At 42.9% G+C, this 27,750-nt stretch overlaps 1 protein-coding gene across 17 annotated transcripts in view; it reads right to left on the bottom strand.

Moving 5' to 3' along the window:
* The window catches only part of ARPP21 (cAMP regulated phosphoprotein 21), a 115,421-nt gene that overhangs the window by 22,028 nt on the left and 65,643 nt on the right, over nucleotides 1–27,750 (bottom strand). For all 17 annotated transcript variants that reach the window (XM_062179559.1, XM_062179560.1, XM_062179589.1 and 14 more), the window contains one exon: nucleotides 26,771–26,897. In XM_062179559.1, the coding sequence (XP_062035543.1) occupies nucleotides 26,771–26,897 (127 nt within the window). The remainder of the gene's footprint in view (nucleotides 1–26,770; nucleotides 26,898–27,750) is intronic.

Raw genomic sequence — 27,750 nt, 5'->3', positions numbered from 1 at the left:
ATTCCACTTTCCACGAGCCTTCTGAAGCACTCACTTATATCCTAGATCGGGTATATCACTCTGCCACACTTTTGTTTCTATCCTCAGTAAAATGGGGAAGGTGACAGAATTGGCGATGTCAGACTCATAGGGTCATGGTGAGTGAAGTAACGCCTGTGGGCACAGGTCTGGCATATAGACAGCACTGCAGTGGCTTGGGGTTACATTTGTGAAACAATGCTTGGAAGTGCAAAATTCTCTCGCTGTTTAGAGTTTGCGAGCCCCACAGTTTGCTGAACAGGCATCATACTCTAATAACGCGTTTTATCCTCCGGATGGCGTCTTTTTTACTCACTTTGAGTTCTACGAATAAGAAACTCAACACTTCTGCTGAGGGTAAGGCCAAGAAAGCTATTTTTTAAAGTACATAAATCCTTTTTTTATCTCACTTTAATAAAAAGTAAAGTATCTATGAACAGCCTGCTCGCTGAGGGCAAAAATAATTGCAAACTAATAATGCCAGGCTCCATGACAGGAAGGGCAGCTGATCCAGGCTCTGGCATGCACCCTGCACGCCAAGCTGACATCAATCTGTCAACCCAGGCAAAGCCCGTGCAGCTGTTTTTAGGCACCCACAGCTTTTATTTATCTGCAACTAAGAAATCCGTGGTCACCACACAGATGATCGCCCAAAATAAAGAGGAATGAAAAGAGAGGAGGATTATATCTTACAGGCGAAGTCCACTAGACCAGGACGAAAGGATGCTGGTTCTGAAAAAGGCAGAGTGAAATAGGATCAAGCACCCGCGATGTCGGGGTCGTCCCGGAGGTGTCTGCCTCACCTCTGAATACAGAAAACACACCTGGGTGCCAAAGCCAGGATCACCGAGCTGATCGACCAACTGACCCTCTGGACGCAGCCTCAGAGCCCGCGCTCGGCTGTGGCTCTCAGAAGTCACTTCACTTCTTTTGGCCTTGGCTTCGCTATCAAAAAGCTAAGGGCTTATGCTGCACTGGGTCTGTGGAGAACACTATAAAACTCAAATAGAGCTGCTTGTTGTGAGAATTCGGTAAATCTTAACCCTGACACAAATTTCTAAAGCTGTGGACGACGCTTTCTGTTTGAACACCCTTGGTTTTTATCCCACTTCCAAGAATGACGGATGCTGATACTGGATTCTTCACCAGGTGTCTAAAAAGGCTTTGAAACAAACCTGTCGATTTCATCGAAGTTCACATTTCTGACCAAGTACAATAACCAACTGGAGCCAAGATTAGAACTGTAAAGTAACGGTCACATTCGCTACTTAGAAAAATAATATTGAGCCAAACTGAAACTGATATTAAGTCGTTAAAAAAAAGAATCCTGCCTGCTATGAAATGGATTTTGTGTCTGTTAAAGTCAGTCTATATCAATAGGATTCAGGAGGATACAATAATAACAACAAACAAATCAAAAAGGAATAATTTCCAAGTCTTATTTTTTTTTTTACTGGATATGACAATGCTATGATTTTAAGTAGCTTTTCCTCTTTTTGATTTTTATTTCACTTTTCCTCTTTTATTGACTATAAGTTCCTTATGAGACTTCTTCTATGTTGTTATTATTATTGTTTTCTTTTTGCTTCTTCCACTTGGCTTATCCAATACTCTCCATGCAATGCAATGCTTGTATTTCCTGTATACAGCAGATGCCTAATAATGTACTGTATTACAGCTGAATAAATGTTGATAGCCAAAACAACATGACATCCTGCCAGCATGTAACATGTCACACAGAGGACTCATTTCTAAACAGTGGAATCTGGAGGCAGCCAGTTAAAGAGGGAGTGGACACTGCAGTATGCATGGACCAGGAAAACATTTAAAAGGCCACACTAGGAACCATGGTTCTCCTCTTTTCCGAGTGCCCATCTTGGCTGGCCAAGTGCATTCCAGGTTGGAGGGAAAGGCAACTCCAACAAAGGGAAGGGAAAGTCTCTCCTATTGGAGCCTCAGGCCACCCACAGATCAGTCCCGTGACACTGGGCAAGGCATGTAACTAACTCACTGGGCTTCAACTTCTTTATTTTAAAAATGAGAATACCGGATGACTCTTCAGCTCCAACAATCCATGACCTTACTGCTTTGCCAATATTGACAGACATCCTCCTGCTGTACTTAGAGAATCTGGCATCCTTTTTATTGATTATTAACCTATTCTGTTTGTCACAAGTAGTGGCCAATCACTGACCAAAGTTATATAATACAGCAGTGATCACATCCATATCCTCCCATCGTGTCATAAATCACATAGATGAATCACTCTCTATTAGGGCATAAAGAAATAAAGTGCACAGATACAGTGACTAGGCTACTTTTAATGATGTTAACATTTTATGCTAAATTCTCTATGTGGCATATACTGTGCTCAAAAATGGTGTTCAGTAATTATGCTATCAGTAGAAGACGTCATAGCTACTGAACACCAAAGGAAACACAATCAAACATGTTCATGTTTCCAAAGGCTGGGAGTGTCTCCAGACCATTCCTCAAGTCTTCTAAGAACGGACCAGCAACTGTTGGCTTACAGAGAGTAAATGCTGTTTGTGGTAAAAAGAACCACATGCTATTCCAGAATCTCTGTACCAAGATCATTGAGATAAAAGGCCACATTTCCAAGGGTAGAGGCAGTGTGAGCCATGGCAGCATCAGATGTTTTCCAAGGCTAAGAACACTGCACCGTTTTTCAACTCTTACGATGTATACCCTTAAAGAAACTGCTGTGGGTGAAGCAAAGATGCTCTTTCCTAAGCCAAGCTTGTGAAAGGAAAAGATGTGAATACAGGGAGATGGAGATGTTCCTCTATAAGAGAATTTTAAGTTTCATTTGGGCCACATTGGGGACTAGAGCATCATATAAAAATTCCAGAAGAGACAAAAGAGAACTATTTTTCAGATGACACTGTTGTAGTCAACAGGTATTGTAGCTCGGAAACTTCCCGGTGGTGTTGACCTCTGCACTGACCCAGTGGGCTCCATTAACTGTGACAACACCCCAGACTGAAGTAGTGAGCTACCTGGATTGTGAAGACTTTTCCTGGTGGGCTGTCTGCCCCACACTCCCACAAGCATTGTATACTTTATTTTTGTAGTTACAGGCATATATTTGTACATTTTCAAGCCAAAACTACCATAAGCCCGTTCAAGCAGTTACTCTACTCCCATGCTATGCCTCCATGTGACGATGCCTCTTCCATGTCTTAGCCAGATAGTATGGCTTCAGCTAAAGGAAAGTGCTCTCTTCATGAAAGCAGCAAAGAGATTTTGCCCCAAATTATTATCACAGAGGCCTAGAATGATGTATAGATTGTCCCAGTCCCTCAGCCTAAGTCTACCAATAATAAAACTGCAGTGTGACAAAACACTATTCAATTGAGTAATGAGAGGGCATACATTAGGGATATGGGATATCTCACCAACCAAAGATGAATGAAAACAGAGAGCATAGACGGCATTCAAATGAAGTAGTCTTTGGATAGGCTTAAAGCAAAATAGGGCCATGTTGAGGGCTCAGCACCTGTCAGGATTGTGTAGGACCCAGAGTCCTACAACCTTCAGAACTACTGTTAAGAGAGGTGGAGGGGCTGGTGCTGTGGCACAGTGGGTTAAAGCCTTGGTCTGAAACACAGGCATCCCATATGGTCGCTGGTTCGGGTCCCAGTTGCTCCTCTTCCGATCCAGCTCTCTGCTATGGCCTGGGATAGCAGCAGAAGATGACTCAAGTCCTTGGGCCCCTGCACCCACGTGGGAGACCCAGAAGAAGCACCTGGCTCCTGGCTTCGGATCGGCACAGCTCCAGCCATTGCAGCCAAGTGGGGAGTGAACTAGCGGATGGAAGACCTCTCTTTCTGTCTCTACCTCTCTCTGTAACTCTGTCTTTCAAATAAATAAAAACAAATCTTTTAAAAAAAGAGAGGGAGGGAGGGAGGGAGAGAGAGAGGTGGAATGCTGTGGCCAGAAAGCCCTATCTGTAGCTCTGTGCTAGGCTACTATAGATGATCGTGACTTCAGTCTCCAAGTGAGAGTAGGATGGGATAGTCTTAGCTGCTATACTCTCAGAAAAGGTTGATACAGCACAAGAATTCTCAGTGAATAAAAGAGCAGTATTGACTCATACAAGAGGTTACTAGGATACTCTACAGTGCCACAAGTTTATAGGAGACAGGTGGATTCTCATTAATTTTGTCCCTCACTTTATTGTGTTTGTTCTTCTGGGCTAATGGATGGCAGTACAGTTTTACGTTCTCCGTTCACACTAATTTGTACTTTCTCAAGATATAGATATATAATCTTTTTTATTTTTATTTTTTTAAGATTTTATTTATTTATTTGACAGGTAGAGTTACAGACAGTGAGAGAGAGAGAGAGAGAGAGAGAGAGAAAGGTCTTCCTTCCGCTGGTTCACCCCCCAAATGACCGCTATGGCCAGAGCTATGCCGATCCGAAGCCAGAAGCCAGGTGCCTCTTCCTGGTCTCCCACGCGGGTGCAGGGCCCAAGCACTTAGGCCATCCTCCACTGCCTTCCCGGGCCACAGCAGAGAGCTGGACTAGAAGAGGAGCAATCCGGACTAGAACCTGGTGCCCATATGGGATTCCGGCGCCGCAGGCAGAGGATTAGCCAGGTGAGCCATGGCGCCAGCCCGATATAGATATATAATCACACACACAAACAAACATAGAGGGAGTGAGAGAGGGAGGGAAGGAGGGAGGGAGAGAGAGAGAGACAGAGATATTTCTTTAAGCATTAATAATTATTTCCCTTTATTTTCTAGTTATACTTAACTCAGGCTGACATTCAAAGGAGAAATTCCTTTACTCTAGCCCTGTCTAATATCTGTAGCACAAAACATTCCTAAATTTTTAGTAGACTGTGTATTTAAAATGAATTTAGCATTGAAAATTGTCATGCCTATATTTAAAGAACCCATAATGATAAAATGATTACAGGCATAATACTGTAATATTGAAATGATTTAGAAAAGGGTGCAGGTGGTCTCTCAGTGAACAGACAAATAAATTAGAAGGAGTCAAGCTCAATTAAGCACTTAAAAATGTAAAACTCAACATGCCAAAATGGAATTCTCAATAAAAATAAAAATAAAATCTGTGAGTGGGATTTCTTATGGAAGCGAATGATCACCCATGAAAGCATGCTTGCTCTCATTGCACGGTTGCACCTGAACTGCAGTTTCCCTTGTTACAGTTTCAGTTACTCAAAACCAACAGCCATCCAGATAAATTAAAGAGAAAATTCCAGAAATTATTCATGTTTTAAATTGTGTGTTCTTTTAAATAACATAATGGAATCTCACATTTTCTGCCTGGGATATGAATCATCCCTTTGTCTAGTGTATCCACACTAACCATGCTACCCACCTGTCAGTCACCTGGTACCTGCCTTGGTTGTCAGACGGTGGCAATATGGCATTGCATGTGTTCATGTAACACCCACTGTTGTTAATAAGGGTCCCGAGTACAAGAGTAAGGAGGTTTGGCAATTTAGATACTCCAAAGAGAAGTCATAAAGTGCCTTCTTTAAATGAAAAGATGAAAGAAATTACTTAATGAAAACAAAGATTGTATGCTGAAGTTGCTAATCTTTATTCCATGAAATTTTAAAGAAGGGAAAATATACGTGTGGTGGTTTTGTTGTCACACTGCAGACTGCGAAAGTAATGGCTACAGTGCATGATTAAGGGCTTAATTACGATGATAAAGGCATTAAGCTCATGGGTGGAACAGAAGACGTGTTTCTATTACAGCTGCAAAGGAAAACATTTGCTCATCCCCAACAAGCGATCCCCTGGCACATGTGACGTCAAGTCATATACTCCGGTGAAGGCACAGAGACACTGATTCAGGAAAAGAGCTGTGCTGAAAAACGTCTGGATTACTCCAGCAGTTGCCCCTGCTGATGAAGAAGCTGCTGCCACATTGACAGCACCGAAGAGTCAACGTGTGGAGGATGGGACCACCACCCAGAGTTGGGGAAGCTAGTTAAGATAGCTCATAACCAGGCATGAAGAAGGAGCTCATGAAATTCTTATTAATGGCTATTGATCATAGGTACGTGTATGGGAAAAGAAATATAACATGAGGGTACTTCAAAAAGTTCCTGGAGAAATGGAATTAAAATATGTTTATTTTGGTTGAAATTTTTTGAAATGCATGGATTTTTTTTCGTAATACCTGCCTTTTGTGAACTTTCATAGACAAACAGATGCAGTATATACACAGGGTTTGGTGGTATCTATAGCTGTTAGTATCCACTGGGGATCTTGGCAGGTAACCATGTGGATAAGAAGATCTACTGTGAGCCTCTTTTCTTCAAGAAGACACTGCTAATGACATTAATGACATTACCACACACCAAATGTCAGTTTTCATTGTAAGTGGGTATTTGTAAAATAGTGTTCATTAGTGATCAGTTTTCTAGAAGAGCAAACAGATATTGTATCTCTTAGTGTTGGACAATGTCCCAAATATTGTGAAAATGAGCAAAGCTTCTGAAAATCATAATTCTCCTCCCACTAATTGTTTGGAGCAGAATTTGCAGACAATATCCATTCCAGAAAACAGGAAACCAGTTCCCTTCCATGAACTCAGTGAGTGAAAGGAATGGGGTGAGAGGCCTGGAAGACAGGAAATGGGAAAGAGAAAGGCAAAACTCTGTGTCCAATAGTCAGTGTGAGTCCCTCCACCATCCTCATCCTCACCACCCTTCCTTCACTCCCTCCACACCACACACACACACACACACACAGATGGGAGTGCATGGGGCAGGGGGCAAGGTCTGAGCCTGGTGCTGGGCTGTGGGTTTTCTCGGGTTAGGCCTTAGGGAGGCAAGGAGGTGACTGGTACAGTCAGAAACTGCCTGTGGCAGTGAGAGTTAGGAGTAGATGAAAATCATGGTGTATCCTGACCCAACTGGGGTGCTAAGAAAGTGGGGATGCTGACTTGTACAAAGATGTTTAAGGACAGATGGGCCTGGAGACTTGTTCAAGAGCTAGGGTGAGACCAACACCTAGAGTTTGGAAAACCTGTTTAGAGATTCCATACTCTGGCACGAAGAAGGAATTTATGGAGTTCTTAAAAATGGCTACTGAGGGGGTGGGCAGCACTGTGGTGCAAGAGGTTAAAACCCTGGCCTGCAGCTCCAGCATCCCATATGGGTGCCGCTGGAGTCCTGGCTGCTCCACTTCCGACCCAGCTCCCTGCTGATGTGCCTAGGTAAGCAGTGGAGGATGGCCCAAGTTCTTGGGTCCCTGCACTCAAGTGGGAGACCCAGAAGAAGCTCCTGGTTCCTGGTTTCAGATCGGCTCAGCTCCAGCCATTGCAGTCATTTGGGGAGTGAACCAGTGGATGGAAGACTTCTCTCTCTGCGTTTCAACCTCTCTCTGTAACTCTTTCAAATAAATATAAATAAATCTTTAATAAATGACTATGGTGTAGTTTGATATAAAAATAAACTGTCATTGCAAACTGAAATAGATGCATGGAAAAATCAGAAATTCCATGGCAGGACCTATAAGCCACTTATTGATAATAAATGTAAAGAGAACTAAAGCAAAATTCAAATACTGCAACATGCATGAGAAAAACACTTCATTTCAGAACAAATAAATTAGTCTCTAATTATAAAACCTGGCTTCTTTCTAGACCTTATTTTCTCTGCTTGAAGTGAACTATTGAGGCAATTACAAGTATTTTCTTATCACGTACAAAGTGATGGCAAATTACCTTATAAATATTGAGCAGTTTTTCAGTCAAGCCAATAAGGAGAGAATATTTTCTTGCCCATCACACTGAATAGAGTACTGAAACAATATTAAAATTAGATTGCATTTCCCTTATTGGAACCCGGCGTCATTATGGAATACACTTTCGCTCTCATGAATCTAAAGGATTCGAATCAAGCACATTCTGAATCAGGATTCGAATGTTGTGAAACAACTGAAAGTCAGTCTCAGAGATCACTATCAGCAGATATTTGATGCTGCACTTGACCTACTGGTGTGACTGCCTGGAGAGCTGACCACAGAAGTAGATAATATGTGCAGAGTCAGGCGGCTCCCTCCTGCGCATGGCACACCTAAAAGGACCAGTTGTGCGGAGTCCTATTTTTTTCTGTAGTGCTTTCACCAAAACACTGTAGCAGTAAATAGCTAAATGAAGTTTGGTCCAAATTTTAAGCATTTAATGCTTAGATCGTTGTAGTAATAATAAAGATATACATCGCTGCTATAAAATCAACAGAATAAAAAGTTCCCCAGTTCTTGATGAGCTTATGAGACTTTCTTGGACTACTTCCTTGCATCAGAAAAAAAAAATTATGTATTATGTGTCTCCTAATTTTATTTTAGGAAATGGGTTATGATGCACTACAATTTACACAAATAAAAGTCTTGGAGAGCATCGCATCTATAAAGCATGAAGATAACTTATTGTTCTGGCAAATGATAAAACTGCTTACAGTGGCAGCTGTGATTTATTGAAGCAATTCAAATACACAGGGAAAGTATATTAGCTCTGCCTTTGCCCACAAAGGGCGCATCTGAGCAGGGTAGGGCACTCCAGTGATAAATTACAGATTAGAAACCACTGAAGGCAATTGGCACATCAGATACCTACGGGCTCCAAATTCCACCAAGAATATATTTTCCATGATAATCTCTCACATGCAGGGGCATTTTGGGCCAGCTCAGGAACAAATGAGTGCCCGATTGTTTTATTTTGTGGCAGTGCTGCTGCTTCTTCCCTTTTGAATAATAAAGCTACTCTTGTTTGCATCAGTAAAGAGACTGGCAACCCCATGCTACATTCAGCATTACCTTAAGTACATGTGCCATTAGAGCTCCAACTGGCAGGGATTTACAAATTAGTTTCAGAATGGAACTTGGCAGAACTGTGCGCCTATATTTCCCCCAACAAACAAATCCAAAATGCCCCATTTCCTTTCCAATGAATCAAAAGATGACTCTAGCTATGTGACCAAGCATTTAAAAGCCAGAAAGTTAAGCTTCTAATGGGAAACCAATGCATGGGGTATTACACCCCACTGAGTGTCCGTTATTCTCCCAAAGTAGTAAGAGGCCTTGGAACAGAAAGTCTTCCAAATCAATGCCCATGTCCTCTACAGATGCTATGTGGACCTCAGAGCTACATTACTCATCAGGCTTCACTCCACGTGTCAAGCTGTAAGTACAAGCAGTCTAACTAGGCAATTTACTTGCATTACTGCATTTAATCCTTGATGAGGTGGTCCTAGGATTATCTTCATTTTACTTATGAGAGCACCGAGGTACACACTGGGTCAAGGTTATACAGCTATAGATGGCAAGATTTGAATCCAAGAAACCCAACTCTTTAGTTCTCATGCTTAATTATGACATGATACAGGATACATTTTTTGACATGTGGTAATTATTGAGGCCAACCTACTTCAAAGGACTTACTTTTGTCTTTTCTGTCTTTTAATTTTTTATCTCAGTAGGAGGAAACTGCTTACACTCAGTTTAACAGGCATTGAAAGTGCTCAGATTCATTTACATTTACACATCCCCTCTTTGTGTCTTGGAGTGGCTGAATTCTGTTCATTGGCAAGAAAGCCTGTGTGAAATTGTTTCACAGCTATACCCATCTGATAAGATGGCTTCCTGACTGGTTTCGATATACTGATGCTTGCTTTATGCAGTAAGCGAAGAATCCCCAGCAAATGAGAGGACCGAGTTAACTAACTGCACGTTATAGCATTTCCCTACTGAGTCCTTTGCCTTTCGTTCTTGGCTAAACTTCTTCGCCATCACTCAGAATCAATCTCAGACATGTGTCTAACAATCTTGTTATCATTCTCTGAACCCAGATCACAGGATGGGGGAAAAAAAGGGGGGGGGCAAAGCAATCCTGCTTAGATTTTGACATTTTGACAGACATAAACCAGGAGAAAAAGAAGTGTAAGAAGTGTAGTATGAGAAAAAATAATAAATGACGTTGAAAATAAAAAAAAACTGTAAGAATATTGATATGTATTTTGTTTGTACAAGTGCATGAGTGCAGTGTGTGTGTGTGTGTGTGTGCGCGCATCTGCAGGTACTACAGAGTTTTTGACCTTGGTTTGAGGGTGTTGTGACCAGGGGAAAGCTCTTTGGTATTTAGAGATGTCACAGAAACAACGGATCTGAACTGGTTCTCAGGTGGATGATGGAAATGGCTTTAGTGTGGGATGACATCAGATCTATGTCTTCAGACATCAGTGAATTTCCACCTAGTCCTGGAGCAGTTCAATAAGTACCTGTTGAGATGGATAAATGGCTGGTCAAAAAATTGCTGTTCTGCTTCCTCTAGAAAAATCTGACCAACAGAAACAGAACTCATGGATATAAACCCTTTTTTTTTTTTTTTGCCTGTCATGCTATTCTGTCTATGTTTCAGTGTTTTGGAAATCAGTTTTATCTTTACTTCCATTTCCCCTAATCAAGAACAAGGAATCCCACTGGTTATTAATTCTATGCAGATTATTTTCCTTTGGAATATATTAAAATGTGCCATTTAATACTAGGATAGAAAAAAATAAGAGCAACAGTGTGGAGCTCAAACTCTGCAGACAGCCACAAGGGCCACCTGTGTGGGTAGCAAGGCCCAGGGAGGAAGAGCTACAGGAGAGCTGCTCTCAAACAGACAGGCCGTGTCTTCATTGAGTGGTGACGATGCAGAAAGAGGAAACACACACAGAGGCACAGAGGTCTTATCAGTGGCTTATAAGTGACTGCATTATGAGTGGACAAAAACTGCTGATAGATGTGACTTTTTTTTTTTCATGTATTTCGCATCGGACTATCCATCTACCTCGTAGTTTCAATCAACTCAACACAGCGCTACATCTGGAGAAAGCAAGCGGTTGTGCAGCAGGGAGGGCTCCTGACAACGCAGCACCCTTGACAGTGTGGAAGGAAGTTCGCACCCAGTTGGAACTCAGTATTTCCTGCCAACATGGGTTCCTCTGAACAGGAGGGGAGAAATAAAAACCAAAGATTTCTCAGAGTAAAGCAGCTTTAGGTCAGTGGTTCTTAAATTTTAAAGGAGTATTAATTGCTTAAGGATGCATTTTAGAGAAACCGATCTGTATGAGCCTTAGAACCTGTTCCATTCAAGGGGAAAAGGGTGTTTGCAAGAGGTGGGGAAGGTGCACTGTTCCCACAAAAACTGAAAGTCATCAGGTAGAGGTGGTGGCCAGCCCTGGCCATTCAAGAAGATCCAGTTCCCTGCTTTCTTTACAAGCTCCCCCTCTCCACATGTCCTCAAGTCCTCTTGCTGGTAGAATACCTTTGAGAAACAATGATTTAGGAACCTGGATGTACATTTTGCCCATGGCGAAGTTATGCCATGGCATCACATTTCTTTGGGAAGAGTCTCCTATCCACAACCCTGTGAAGAGTTCAATTTCAAAATCTTTACAGTTTTAATTTGCTTTCACTATGTTTCCAAAGTCTTCAACCTAATAATACAGCCCCAATCAATCCGTGAAGTTCATCCCGAATTCCTTCCACAGCAGCCGACATCCAACTCCCAGCTGGTTTATTTTTCTACTTCCTACTCCTACTTCCATGCCTGCCAGCTCCCCCAGATAAAGCCATCTGTGGTGATTTCACAGAGGCTCTGCCTTCCCGGGAGGATCTTACATCCCCACATGCAAGGGAGGCTTCTGCTACAAATCCGTCAGGAGGAGCCAGATGGCAGCTGGCCTCACAGGAGCTGGCGTCACCACCAGGCAAATGGACAGAATTCAAGTAGCCGGTTTTCAAGACAATGCCGCAAACCCTGAGGCCCCCACCAGCGTGAGCGGAGGCAGGAAGACAGCTCCTGGGGATGCTGAGAGCTGGCATGGCCGATTCACATAATTTACAGTCAGTTACTGTCAACAGTCACCACCACCAACATCATGACAACAAAGGGGAGGGGGAGAAAAAGCAAGCAAGCTCTTTAGTGTCCCTTTAGTGTGTTTTTCACAGCCTCTTAAATAAATTCCGACATATCTTTTTCAAGTTTTCAAGATCCATTTATAAATAGACACAAAGATACAGTGTGTTGGTTAATGGGAGTATAGGCTGTCTAGTCCCTGAACATAAAATTCAGACAGCATCAGAGTGGCTCCAAATGGGAAGGAATGCAGGATCACCATTCTCGTTCTGGTGAATTCAAGCTGTTCGTCAAGCAATCCAAAGATAGCATTAGGAGAATGCTTTGGAAAAGCATAACATAGTTATTCTACACTTAGTATATTTCTTCTTTAGTTTAAAAAGGAAGTAGACCTTTGCAAGCCAAGAAGAGAAGCTCAGAAGAAGCCAAGCCTGTCAACACCTTGATCATGTTCATCTTGCGTCCTGATTGGTGAGAAAAATTTCAGTTGTTTAAGCCATGCAAAAAGAAGAAAAGAGAAAGGAGGGGAGGAATAGAAGAGAGGACAGGTGAGGAGGCAGATACTAATTGTCTTATTTTTCCTACTTGCACGGCAGACTTCGTACTGAATAAGAGAGTAAATCTGGGGGCAGATTCACAGATTTCTAAAATTCTGAGATGAATATGTAGTTCAGTTATCCAGAAATAAGAGAACATCTGCAGTACACCATCCTTTAATAACTGACAAACTCAGCAGCAGAACAACTTTGAAATCAGCAACTATATATATGTATTCTTAGCTATTGCTCTGAGGAGGAAAAAAAATACAGAAAAGAGTGTATTGGGGAGAGAGTGTGCTTTGTATCCCAGCTGATGGGGTTTTATTGATTTCCTGGAGGCATGGCAAGAGTTTAGGACTTAAAATTGCATCAGAGTTATCTTCGTCCTTGCTGAATGATGTCCCTGGAATTAGATTTCAGTAGATTCACCTGTCTATAAATTCACATGTGTATATTTCTCTTGCCACTTTTAGTAGGGGGAGAAAAATATTCTGATCTCATGGGGGCTTATTTAGAAATATATTTAATAAATGGACTATAAGTACTGCCAGATTAATGCATTAATTTCCCAAACAATCACCAAGCAGAACATCGCATCCTGCTAGAGTTTAAAAATATCATTACTGGGGCAGGAGTTTGCCTAGTGGTTAAGGTACAGGTTGGTACACTTGTGTCCCAAGTCAGAGTACCTGAGTTTAACACCAAGTTCTAGCTTCTGATATGAACTTCCTGATAATGGTACCAAAGGAAGCAGTGGTGATGACTTACATAACTGAGCTCCTGTCATCTACGTGGGTGACCTGGATTCAGTTCCCACTGCTGCAGGCATTTCGAGAGTGGATCCTCGTTCTCTGTTTCTCTCTGTGTGTCTCAAATAAATACTTAAAAAATCACTTATAAAAATTTTAGAGACTGAAAACCATGTTAAAATAAATGCTACCAGTTCCTTAAAATCAGTTTATCTGGACAGTCATATTCAGACACAAACACAGACACACACACATATTTATCCTGAAAACATAATTTTCCTTTGTCAATTGAATATTAGAACGGCCATCTCAAGGAGTCATGAGAAAAATGCCCCTTCTGCACCTGAACATTTTTCATTAATGGACAACAAAGTAAGAGGTTGGTAGGGAGGTCTCACGGTCAATGGCCTGACCAGCCAAGAGCTGCTACCCTTGTCTCAGATGTGGTTTCTGTGCTTGGCAAACAGGGCTGAAGGGTACTGGAGAAGGAGCAGAGAGCAAAGATCTCCGGTGGGTTTTATTTTTTACTTTTTGCCACATTCCTGTTGCTAAGGGAACTGTCTCCTTTGTGTGGTGCAGTCAGAGAGGCACTTCAGGTAGAACTCAAACGCTGTGAGCTCCTTGCATTGTGTCATAGTTAACAATGGGAAATTAAAAAGACCTAAGTCCTTGACAGAGGTGGAAACATCGATGGAATGGTCCCTGTTTGCGGGGGAGAAGCAGAAAAGCCAATAAGGATGGTTTATTATGGAATATTTGTTGAATATGGAAGGTGGAGATAAGTCAGTGAAAGATTTGAGAGCTTGAGTCAGCCCACAGCGTAGGGTTCTTTATTGAAGAGGAAATCAGGAAAGCAAGGACTATATCCAGAGATGTTTCAGGTTGTAACTGCTTCGCAAGATGCTGCTGGGTGTTTCGAGAAGCCTTCCAGACATGTAGCCAATGACTGAGGACTCCCTCGCCACAGAGTCAGGAGGGCTGCGATGAAACTGTGTCATTTGTTTGTTGTTAGCATGTGTCTAAAAATACCATTGAGGGGCTGACATTGTGGCACAGTGGGCAACAGAAGATGTTCCAAGTACTTGAGCCCTTGCCACCCACATGAGAGCCCAGGCTGGAGTTCCAGGCTCCTGGCTTTGGCATGGCCCAGCCCCAGCTGTTGTAGCCATTTTGAGGGTGAAGCAGTATTGGAAGATCTCTCTCCCAACATCTCTCTCTCTCTATCTCCACTTCAGTATCTTTCTGTAAGTCTGCCTTTCAAATAAATAAATTAATCTCCAAAAAAATAAAAAATGCTTGTTCCTCCACATTGTTCATCTGTTCTTCAACATTATCAAATTTGCTTCTTAGTTTTAGCAGTTGTTTCTTAGATCGTTTTGAATTTTGTGTGAACTTGTATGTCATCCACAATACGGTTTTACTGCTAAAAGATTGTGTTATAAAAATTTTGGAAGAACCAATGCACATAGAAATGTAATATGATGAGTTTTGAATAAATAAAAATTCTGTATTCATAAAAATTTGTATAATCAAAATTAAAAATTCATGTCCTGCTTATATGATGCACACACATATGTATACATACATGTATACATATATTTAATTTCAAAGGCAGAAAAAGATGTAAATAAAAATTTATCATGGAAATATGGGGTTTTATTGTCTTTTTAAATGAATTTTCTTTACTGTAACTACTGTGTTGTTTTCACAATTTATAAAATGTTCACACACACACACAAACCTACAGCAAAGACATCATATGAATTGTCTTCTCTAATTCTGCCACATATGTCAGCTGGGCAGAAGTTTTCTCTCTGATTTGATTGTTCTCTTTGAGTCATGTCAACCGCACAGACTCAGGTCAGCAAAAGTTGAACCTTTCCTACCAGGCAGGTCCAGGAAGTGCCAACCAGCGAAGATCAAGGTCTCCATCCAGATGCATGCAAACACACCTCAAAAGCTCTTACATCTTTGTGGTAACACCACACACTCCAGGTAATATTGCCCATGAATAGATGAGCCACTTGAGTGAAGTGCACGCAAACCCACTTGGAGCGAACCTGACAAGCTCTACTGCATACTCGTACAATAACTCAGAATACTGCTCCAGACCCTGCTTTCTGCACGCTGTGTTTTTGCCTCTATTCTGGCCTCTCTCCCTGCCATATATTTTTTATTCTCAAAATAGTTTGGACCGGCATGGCCCATAAAGGTACAATGATCTTGGATCTGCTGCGAAATAACTGAAAATAAATAAATAAATACAACCAGCAAGAGCATCTGAGAGAACGACACATGCACGGTAGTAGTGATTCTCTAGGTGCCTTCAAGGAAAAGGCATGGGAACTTGGGGAAGATGTCGGCAGGCTATGAGGGAGTCTGTGAAGGCACAGCACCATAGCAGCCAGAAGGACTGACAACTGTGAACAGCACCAGGATGAAACCAAGGAGGAGGTCCCTCCATGGCTTCTGGGACTTGGACAAGAGCACTAGCTGGAAGGCTACTGCATGTTGCTAACATGCTATCTCAGTGAACAGGTGAGCAAAAACACACTTCCGCCACAGGTTCGTGCTGTGAGAACTGAATCAGGGTCACCCCTTTTGTGAGCCTGACACCTTCTTAGGCTCCAAAGAGGGCGTGTGAATCTCAGGGTTTCTTTTAGAATTAGCTGAATTCAGCAAGGCGAACACAAGCCTGCAGTCTTCCTGGGCTATGGTGACTGGTGCTTGGCTCTTGACTGTAACGTTTCTGTGTCCCTCATTTGGACAGAAGGGCCCTTGGTATTTCGGAGTGGGCAGGAGTTGATTAATCCTTTGATCTAATGTGGAAGGGACAACTTGGGATATAACGAATAAAGTCAGTCCATGCGGATTGGCTTTATTGAACTCGTACTTGTGTCCCCACGGTAAGCAGCCATGTCTGAACACGGTGAAAAGAAGAAAGAACTGTCAAGAGCAGCGTCTTTTTTTTTTTTTTTTGACAGGCAGAGTGGATAGTGAGAGAGAGAGAAAGAGAGAGAAAGTCTTCCTTTTTGCCACTGGTTCACCCTCCAATGGCCGCTGCAACCGGCGCACCACGCTGATCTGATGGCAGGAGCCAGGTGCTTCTCCTGGTCTCCCATGGGGTGCAGGGCCCAAGCACTTGGGCCATCCTCCACCGCCTTCCCGGGCCACAGCAGAGAGCTGGCCTGGAAGAGGGGCAACCGGGATAGAATCCGGCGCCCCAACCGGGACTAGAACCCAGTGTGCTGGCGCCGCAAGGCAGAGGATTAGCCTGTTAAGCCACGGCGCCGGCCTGGAGCAGCGTCTTTAATGGTTCTTTATTTCTGAGGCAGTGTCCTTTAATTTAGCAACTCACACTTCGCTCTGTTCAAAGTTGGAATGCCACCAACATTTCTAAGCACTGCTGAATTAGTTGGAAATATTTATGAATTTATGCTCTATCCAAGAGCCCGATTTATTTTTATCACGGGCCCCACTTGCATCTTTGAGTTTGTGAAGGAAGACAGAAGTGAAGATTCTCTTCACGTGTTTAGCATTCCAGCTCTTCAGGAAGTCACAAACCGCGAGGGCCAACTGCACGCTGGCTCCAGGGATGCCCAGGTGAGGAAGACTGCAGCTCTCTTTGGGCTCCATGTCCCAAGGAGGAGAAAATCCCACACCTGCTTCACCACTGTGAGTGCTTCTGTGCAGAATGAAGTGCCTTATCTCACAGTGGAGAGGCATGCCCAGGAAGGAAAGACGTGAAATCACTCAACAAAGACAAACTCAGACAACTGAAATGGAACATGGCAGCACCCCGAGGGGGCAGTGAGAATCTTAACATAAAGAAAGAGATGAAAGAGGTCCAGAGACCTTGTACAGTCAAGAGACAAAGATAGAAAATAACATAAGAAACAGATCTGGGGGTGGGAAAGTGGAGAAGACTATGGGAAAGTTTTAACATAGTAACTTTTACAGAAAAACGGGCCTGAAAATGGAATAATCAGTACATCAAGGTGACAACTAAGAATAAAAATGGTTGGCAATAAATTAACAAGTCACAAAAAAAGAGAAAAGAAAAAGTGTTGACATTGCAAATGGCATAAAACAATCCCGTCTTCTAAATTTCTTCAGTTACACCTGGTCCCTGGGACATGTGGTTTGCACTACAGATTACTTCCTCAGGAAAACAACATAGGAATGGTATGGGTTTTCCTTGCCATGTTTCTTTCCTTGCCATCATCCCCTATCCTTTTTTTTTTTTCTTTTCCTTTCTTTTCTTTCTTTTAAACCAGGTATTGTTTCCACTGTCTGTGGCATAATAAAGAAAACAGACCATGGTGCTATGGTTTGTCTTTACAAAACAGCAGAGATCCTACTACCAGCAGCACTGAACTGCATAACAAACTAAAATGCAGACACCAACAGATACAGAAAATGCAAAGAGCTAAAGCAACTACAGCCAAAGTGCTCAGTCAGTCCCTTTTACTAGAGTCTCTCTGGGGACAGAAGAAACTTGGTCATCTGGAGAAAGTGGGGAATATGTAAGGTTTTTAAGTTTTAAAAATAGAACAATTCCTCTAATTGCTCCTAATAATGTTAATCTTTCCTTTTAATCCTCATTTTAATACTTCTATTCCCATTCCTACCAGTGAAATAATTAGACCAATTAATGAAACACAAGAACATTTCCATAGAAACCTTTTCCAAACTAATATTTTCAGAACAGCATGTTCCACAAAGATTTATCCATGTGACTCCCACCAATGTTAACAGAAATGAGACAATTAAATCCTCATGTAATTTTTGATAACTTAGCCCTCTTCCTTTGATAACATAATAACACAGACACCCAAACTATAAATCACTTGCTGAGAGCTGTCAAGCGTAGCAACTTTTACATTGCTTCTCTGATCATTGGTTATGCATTATTTCCTCAAATTGGAAATATAAATAGATGAATGATGCCTTAAATATTAAAATGTATGAAAAATCACATATAGGTTAATTAAACAGATAAATCCTTTTTAGAATCATCACACTTTCAAGAAGGTAAATTAATTTAAAAAGACAACATCCCACTGTGTAGAAACTGATGTATTTTATTGGTCACACAGGTACTCCAAATTCTCTCAAAGCTCTGAAACTCTCTCTGCCCATCTCCAGCCAATCTCAAGGAGGAGCAGAGTCAAGGTGGGCAGCCTCATAAGCACACCGAATGCAAAAAGGGAGTTCGGCTGATTAAATCCTCCTAAATTACACTGACACGGACTACTGAATATGTCGAGCTAAAAATACAGGATTCATGGCCATCCTTACTCGACTGCAGATTCTATTAAGAGACATTTCGTGCAATCCCAAACACGTTTCAGGAAAGCACTGAAGAGACAGAAAGCTTCTCTATCACTTAGAGCCATTCAGACAGACAATATACTATCTCAGCAGAAACATTACTCTTTCAGGAAGAAAAAATAAAGCTAAACACATGTTTGTTTAATGAACTTGTATGCAGACCTATGAGGAAAGGGACTGTGGCTTCTGGTCTAATTTCAAACATTCGGGCATCACTGATAATCATAGATTCCTGCCGGAAGTGTGATCAAGTGAAATCAAATGAAAATGACTCCAGGACAGACCTGCTACAAAAGAGGTGTGATTGGGGTGGCTCTGCAGGGCCAGGCTATCCCTTGCCTCTGAACACATGAAGAGTTTAGAAAGTATTGTTCTCACTTTCAGTTTGTAGCAATTCCCAAATCCAGGGTAGGCATTTGGCATGGCGGTTAAGACACCATATCTTTTCAACATGTATTGGTGCCTCTGTATTTACATTTTAACCTGACATTTGCATTTTAAATATTAGCATATAATTTAAAATATTCATTAGCTGAATTCACAAGATCTGCTATGTTAACTATAAAGTATTAAAAATTAGATCTAAAATAAGTCAAAGAGTGAATTTCAGGAGGTCCCTTCCCTTTGCAATAACTTATATCCTGGGCTGATACTATCTATTGCTTGATAGACCAGCAGCATCAGCATCATGTGGGAGCCTGCTAGGAAGGCAGCATCTTGGGACTGACTCCAGAACTATGGAGTCAAAATGTGCATTTTAACTAGACCTTGTTAGTTTATTCGCACATTGAAGTTTGAGCAGCACTGGCTACAATAATTCCTACCTCTCTTCCCCAAGGTGAGGGTTGGAAATGACATTTACGAGTTCTTGATTTGTATGTAGAAGGAGTTAGAAGGAGTTGAATAGCTATACCAAAAGAAATGGAAGGTATTTTAAAATGTCCATTTAAACACCTGGATTTCCAGGAGGCTGACATTCTCCAGCTCTCCAATTATTTATTGAAGAAACACAAATGGTTTATTCAACTGTAGAATGGATGTTAGATCCAGTGTATATCCTAAAGATCAGAGTGTCTCCTAAAGATTCCTGTATTATATATTAACATATTATCAATTAGTAAAATAAAACAAACAGAATCTACATTCCCCAGCTTGGATTCCTGTTCCTTAACTGTTTGTCTGTGTGTTTTTGTTTAAATATATGTTAAGGTCATTGCAGCCTTCTTTTATCTTTATCCATTATTCTTCTCTCAGAATACCTGAACAAGCAGCAGACTTGAGGCAAAGCTTATTTCCACCTTGTTGGTCAGGCAAAGGGACATTCCTCTGAGAGTTGCGAATCTTCAGTGTCTCCCTTATATACGGGAATGAGTGATAACTTATTTTCAAGTTATCAAGGCATTGTTTTCATCCTTGCTACGTGCTCTTCATCAAACCTACACATGTTAGATGGTTCGGAGTTCACATATGACAATACCTCAAAATGTTTCTGGAAAAGGCATATTGTGAACAAATCATGCATGGATTTAAAAAAAAAAAAACACCCAAATACACTTATCACTTGGTCTCATTTTTCCATGAAGTACCAGTGTATTCAAAAACAGAATCTGACAGGTCAGTCCTTGTCTGAGTAAGCCTGCCGCATTTCTGAAACGGGTTTTTGTCATGAAATCTCCACGTCCTGAAGTGCCGGAAGCTGCCTCGCTGGCCCAACACTGGGCAGGAGTCTGCTCTGCTGGTCTGTTTCCTCCTTCTGCAAAACTGAGACTTCAAACTCCATTTTCACGTACACCAGTCATCTCTCAGGATGGCTGCGGGGCAGATTGCTAAAGAGAAAGTCAAGGGCGAGGTTTATCTTCACTACAAGCGAAAAGAGAGAGTAAAGAAGTCGAAAACTCTCTAAGGACCCACACACCTATCTTCATCGAGTTTCCAACTCTAGTATCTAGTATGTAGTATCTCCGGGTAGACCACTGCATTGTTTTGCCAACCCACACACTGGACACGAGCAGCACAGAAGTAAATTAAACAGGCTCAGAGAAGTGACGGCCCATTCGGCTCCTGCCCCAGACGCTGCTTGAGGTTTTGCATTATGATGTATTTTTAAGATTTCCTTTTCATGGTTTCTGTTTGAACTGCAATGTGAAAGGTAAAACATTTTCAGTGGAAATGCTGTATCAAGCTAGGCTTTACCCAAAATGAATTATACAGCAGATATTTGGAAGTGGGGGAAGGTGGAAGAAAAGGATCTTCTAAAGCAGAGGTGAGAAGCATCTCGGCAGTTTTCAGATTCTACAGCTCGTGACTTGCTGCAATTAGAACCTAATCTAATTGAAGGCTCCCGTGTGCACATGTGTGCGTGTGGGTGTGCGTGTGCATGTACGTGTATGTGTGCGTGTGTGTGTGTGGCTGTGTCCGTGTGTGTGTACGTGTAAGTGTGCGTGCGGGTGTGTGTTGGTGTGCGTGTACGTGTACGTGTGCATGTGTGTGTGTATGTGTACGTGTGCATGTGTGTGGGGGGGTGTGCATGTGCATGTACGTGTACGTGTGTGTGTGGGTGTGTCTGTGTTCGTGTACGTGTACGTGTGCGTGCGGGTGTGCATGTTGGTGTGTGTGTACGTGTGCGTGTGTGTGTATGTGTGCGGGTGTGCGGGTGTGTGTACGTGTGCGTGTGTGTGGGGGTGTGCGTGTGCATGTACGTGTACGTGTACATGTGTGTGTGGGTGTGTCTGTGTACGTGTACGTGTGCGTGCGGGTGTGCGTGTTGGTGTGCGTGTACGTGTACGTGTGCGTGTGTGTGTACGTGTGTGTGTGCTTTCCTTTTTTAAACTTCTGGCGCTGCTGTGCAGGCATCTTCTCGTCATTGACCTATTCTCATAACACTCAGAAATCTACTCTCCTGGCCCATCAGGAAGGCGGAGCCGATGGACTGTCTGCCTCCAGCAGGCATCACTAGTTTCCTACCTGACCCTGAAGTGCCATCAGTGAAATTAAGCAACAGGGCTGAGTGCCAGGCGAGATACCGGAGTGGTTTATATGGAAACTGCACCCAGACCCCAGTGTTCACAGGGCCTTTACCTCCCAACTAATTCCATGGAATGAAGATTCCATCTTTCAAAGTGTGAGATATTCCCTATTCCTATGAGAAAAGAACCAAATGATGACATGCTCTGTATAACCTCAAAGTCCCTCCTCCACCCCTGGGTTCCAGGAATAGCCTTTGCCTTGGGACTCATTTTGGGGCTACAGGAAGTCTTCTAGTTCGCATTATGAGTATTCACCTCTCAGTAACTGGTAGAGCCATTAAGTAGAAAATCAGTGAAAGTACGGAAGATCTGAACACCAAAATAACCCCTTCAGATCCATGTGAAGTGTACAGAATACTCCACCCAGCAACAGCAGCCTACTCAGTTTTCTTGAAGTGCTCATGGCACATTCCCCAAGACAGACCACATCCTCAACAACTGCACAGGATTGAGAGCATACAGAGTGTGTTAGATAACTACAACAGAATCCACCTAGAGCAAACAACAGAAAGACAATGAGACATCTCCAAACACTTGAGAATTAAGCAACAGCCCTCCAATAGTCTGAGTTGGAGAGGAAATCTCAAAGAGAATGAAAAATACATACAAATGAATATAAGAATCAACAAGAATATAACATATCAAAACATGTGGAACTCAGCTAAATTAAGGCTGAGAGAGAAATTTATAGCACTAAATGCTTTCATTGAAAAAGAGAAAAAGCCTCAAATCAGTAACGTAACTTTTGACCTCAAGAAACTACAAAAAGAAGAGCAAAATAAACTTAAAATAAGCAGAGGGAATAAAATAATAAAGAGAAGAAATCATTGAAATTGAAACAGTAAAACAACAGGAAAAAATCAATGAAATGAAGAGCTAGTTATTAAAATTGATAAATCTAGCAAGACAGACACAAATGAAAAGTAAAAAAAAAAATAAAATAAAATTGCCAATATTAGGAAGGAAGCAGGATGTCCCATTATATCCTGAAAGCTGTTGAAAAAATCATAAAGGAATATGACTACCAGGTTTATGCTTCTAAGTTCAATAAGAAGAAAGGGGCTAATTTGTTGATGAACACAAACAACCAAAATTCAACAAAGATGAAACAGATCATCTGAATAGTCGCATAATCATAAAGGAATTTAACAGATAATTTAGAAAACCCAGTAATTACCCATAAACAGAAAGTTAAAGAAGTGCTTTCAAATTTCTAGGTTCAGATGGCTTCTGGAGAATTTTACCAAACATTAAAAGAAGATTTAGAACTGATTTTGTGTAATCTCTTTCAAAAAACAGAAGATGAACGCTTTCCAACAAGTTATTAAAGCTATTATTATTCTGATTCCAAACCCAGCCTCTTCCCCAAACGCCCATTTATGCACCTGGGTAAAACTTCCTAAGTTCATTTCTGCTGCTTTAGGGCACCATTACGATTTTGGAGACTGAAGAATGAAGCGATACATATTTTAAGTCAAACTGAAAAGGACATAGAGAGTTGGAAATACCATCTAAGAAGTATGTCCTTCTTCTTCCTCTCTGGCATGCGTTTGAGCATTTAAATGTCTCAGTGACTCTCTGCCATGTTTTGTTGTTGACCAACTTCACAAATTAATGTGGAACACAGCACTGGGTCAGGAGTCAACAGCCTAGTTATCCTGATGTGTTCTGCTTTTAGATCAATTCTAATTGAGCGATTAGTAAAATATATCCTGCCTCTGTAACATGGGCACGCTTTTATTAATCATGCCAGCAAGTAAAGGCAACTTGAGTAAGTGTGTTTATGCTGTTCCTACATTGTGGTTTCCAACAGGCTTAACACCGTTCCAGTATGGGTGCTTCTCTAACTCGGCCCACCTTGGGATCCAGGGTTATTTATTTCATCTCTCTGAGCAATAATCTCTAACATCTATAAAACAGACATGCTAATGCTTCCCACGTAAATCGACGGTGGGATTACACTAAATTTGTAAATACTTAGCATAGCCACTAGCTCATACACCATCCTCAGCCAGCAGTGGATATAATCACTGCTAGTATTTTTGTGACCTTCAGGATGTTTTTCCAGCAAGAGGAGAACTGTAGTGACACAGGCATTAACTAGAAGCAGTATGATAGCTGATTACTGAACTCAGCCTAAAACACTCAGGGGTAAGAGGTATTGTCATCAACACTTCATTACAGTATTTGACCACTGAGAAAATTTGTTCTCTCGGCCGGCGCCGCGGCTCACTAGGCTAATCCTCCGCCTTGCGGCGCTGGCACACCGGGTTCTAGTCCCGGTCGGGGCACCAATTCTGTCCCAGTTGCCCCTCTTCCAGGCCAGCTCTCTGCTGTGGCCAGGGAGTGCAGTGGAGGATGGCCCAAGTCCTTGGACCCTGCACCCCATGGGAGACCAGGATAAGCACCTGGCTCCTGCCATCGGAACAGCGCGGTGCGCCGGCCACAGTGCGCCTACCGCGGCGGCCATTGGAGGGTGAACCAATGGCAAAAGAAGACCTTTCTCTCTGTCTCTCTCTCTCACTGTCCACTCTGCCTGTCAAAAATAAAAAAAGAAAAAAAAAAAGAAAATTTGTTCTCTCGCGACACTTTCACTATAGTCTTTAAGCTATCAGCTCACAAAAGTAATGCAGAATTGGGGTATTGGACATTGCCTCATGTTAGGGGCACCTGACAATGTCTGAGTGGCAATGGGTGATTTTCCCGTTAGAGACCTCTCTACAGTAAAGGTTTCCACTTCCCTCGTCTATGTGGGCCTGTCTTCAAGCTCCTCCAGGAAATACCACTTTTCTAGTTGTCTGACGAGGCTCTTCCCTCTACAGGCAGTCCACTGCCACAGCCCTGCTCCAGCAAATTAACTGCCATGTCCCTCTGGGTAGACTGCTGTTCCCACTGGGTTCAGCAAACGGCTTCACAGCTGTAGCACTCAGAGCCTCTGCATCCTGTCCCAGAGCTGAATTAGCTGGATGTTATCAGCAGAGGTCATTCTCTGTAAAATCAGGGGACGCCATCTGCTTTCCCAAATACTTGGTAAATTCAGCACCAGGATGGGAACTGTGTTGCAGTTTTAGACCAGATGTGAGATGTAGAAGTCTTGGTTTGCATACATGGGATAGTGTTGTCACTGCTGGGGAGGACACTGTCCCTGTAGATTTCACTCCCCTGTGCTCCCCACTCCCTGGCCCCTAAAGCACCGGCCTTGCTTCTATTCTGAGCAAGGGCTCTCCTGCAGTTCTTTCGGCTCATCACAGTGTCACTGTCTCACACTGGGGGTGGTGATGTGGGAGCACAGGACGTGTCCAGGCCATCAGGTTGCATGGAGTGTAACTGGAATCACAATTATGTTTCTATGAGGTGTGGCAGGGGATACCAGCATCCAGTTCTCCCACCATGCTTTAGAAAAGAGTAAAAATTCCACTGGCATTTACCTCTTTGTTGTCACTTATCAGTGAAGTTACTGGGGAGGAGAAAGCCAGTGTGGGAGTCAGTGGGGAACACCATACTTGTCCTAAATCTAATTCTGCTACCCAGCTCACATATTCCTCCCGCTTCCTCAGCCCTCCAGACCTGGCGGACACAGGCTCAGCAGATGGCGGCACGTTTGGGATCACATTCCTTTACACGATCACTCTCTGACCCAAGGCCTGAAATCCCTCTTAGAACGACCACACAACGGCGCCAAACTAAACAGCAGCAGAATCATTCTAATCAGGTATCTGCATCTCTCTTCTTCTAACTTCATTGGTAACCAAAAGGAAAAGCCAACAGCTTCTGAGTGAAATGAAGATTACACCCATGAGCTCTTTAATAAACATTAGCAGAGGAAAATTAGAGACAATTCGGAAGGAAAGCAACACTTTACTGTAATAGATTTCTAGACCGACAGCACAGTTATCGCCGCAATGATGGAGATAATAGCATTTCCCAAGAATCAGAGAAAATATTGACGAATGCTTTCCTGAAAGTAACTAAGAATTTGAAACTCGTTTGTGCTCTTACTACTCTAAAATTACACAGTCAATTCAGAGGTCAGATACAGTCTCCCCTGAATTAATACCCTGTCGCCACAAGACCAACTCTGGCTGACTGTTACCAGCGTCTAATTCTTCTCCCACAGATTTTAAGTAGACCACAAGATGAACTAAAGAACGTAGAGATATCCACAGCTCAGAAGGATTTAATCCTGTCTACAATCTGACAAAATGCTAGCAGTGTCAGTATTAGTATTCTTCAGGTGCTTGTAATTGCTACTAATCCTTGGCAAGGACTTGCTTTTTCCTAGCTCATAAAAATGCCACATAGCATGCATATGTTATTGATCTATATATCTGTACACATTGCATATGCAATTTACAGAGATTCAGTGCAGGCATTCGGAGCAGCAGCAGGGAGCACGTGTTCTGTAACATGACCTACTTACGGCACGCAAGCAGGCAGTGTCCCAGGCAGGCAGGCAGTCTTCAGCATGACAATGAGCCATTTTTCCTGCAGTTTGGTCGGCAGGAATGACACCAACCTCTCCCTAGCACAAGTCGCTCAGCCCTGCTGGGCTCTCGCTGCTCTCTTTGGGTCACGGCATTCCATTAGGAGTGTGACACAGTAGGGAAAGAGACCGGTTCACTGTGAGACCTGCTACTCACTCTCGTACAGTGTATCGGCCCCCCTTCCCACTGCACAGCGGCTGCCGGGCTCTGGGCAGGAGGCAGTGGCCGAGGAGAGAGGGAAGCATGGAGTCAGAGTTCCACCGAGACACGCTGCAACGCGAGCTGTCTTCTTCTAAAGACAGTGCTTTTTAGGCTGGTGTCGAATCAACCTAGTTTGGTTCCCTAGACTTACGAACTGGGTAAGCACTTTCATTAAGTAGGAAAGGGGGAGAAATATGAACCATGGAGACAGGGATGTGCTGGGCTCTCTGCTTTCAAATACACTGAGAATCCAAACATCACTTGTGCAGCCCGCGCATAGCATGCACGTGGGGGAATGCTAGGATGACGCGTGGTTCACCTTCCTGCACCTGCTACTTTCCCACGTGGAGTTAATCAAATGCTTCGTTAGCTGCTTGGGGTAGGAGAAAGACACCTATTTAAATTGCCAGGCTGAGGAACGCATCCAAAGAGTACAGCTGCAAGCCTCAGCAGCAAATTCCTAGGGTTAGAGGAGAAAATGGCAAATAGATGGCAAGTACCTGCTGGTTGCGCTGCCTGCGGCATCTGCTGACTTCTCTGGGCACTGTACTGTACTGAGGCCAGGGGCCGGTACTGCTGCGTGGTTGAGGTAGGGTACTGACCAGACGAGTAGTAGTAGACAGGCATCTGTGGCAGATGAGAGGAAACGCAGGGTATGAGGACTTCACGCACAGCACCACTTTTACACATCAAACGCACTGTCACCTGATGGTGTCATATGAGAGTGCTGATTAGAAAGAAGGCCACCCCAGACTTCTCCCAGCACAACGCATGTGTGTGCGTGCTGCTCCTCGTGTGATGAAATGAAATGATCTCTGGCTGGCTCTGGCCAATGAAATGCGGCAGAAGGGAGGGCAAGCCTGCGACTTCCACTCCTGCAGGAGGGGAATCCAGCCACCAGGGAAACGGAGTCTAGGCTAAGCTGCTGGAGAACGAGGTCTTCTGCAGGACAAAGGGACCTTGAGTGGGCAGCCCACTCTCAAACTGCAGGCATGTAAGTCAAGTCAGGCCACCCCCAGCCAAGACCATATGGACAGAGATGAGCCATCTGCCGTGAGTCCTGCTCAGTTTCGGACCTCGTCATGAGCAGGACAATAGCTGATTTAACCTCTATCAAAGCTCTTTTCTGTGCGGTTGTCAAATAGTGCCCAAAAACTCATGTTCAATCTAAAAAGGAAATAGGTTAGCAATATCGTTCATGCCACCTACGTAGCTTTCCATTTTTAAAATATTCATTTTGTTTTCATGTACTCAAAAGGCAGAGATAAAGAGGGCGAGACCTTTCATATGTTGGTTCATTCCCCCAAAGCCCACAACAACCAGGGCTGGAAGAGGCCAAAGCCAGGAGCCTGGACCTTCATCTGGGTCTCCCAGGTGGGAGACAGGGGCTGAAGTACTTGAACCGTCATGGTCTGCCTCCTTGGATGCATTATCAGGACGCTGGATCAGAAACAGAACAGCCAGGACTCTATCTGGCACT

Source organism: Lepus europaeus, chromosome 2 (genome assembly GCF_033115175.1).
Source record: "Lepus europaeus isolate LE1 chromosome 2, mLepTim1.pri, whole genome shotgun sequence".
NCBI classification, from domain to species: domain Eukaryota; kingdom Metazoa; phylum Chordata; class Mammalia; order Lagomorpha; family Leporidae; genus Lepus; species Lepus europaeus.
The sequence above is the reverse complement of the archived record's forward strand: the minus strand, read 5'-3'. Positions and strand labels throughout refer to the sequence as shown.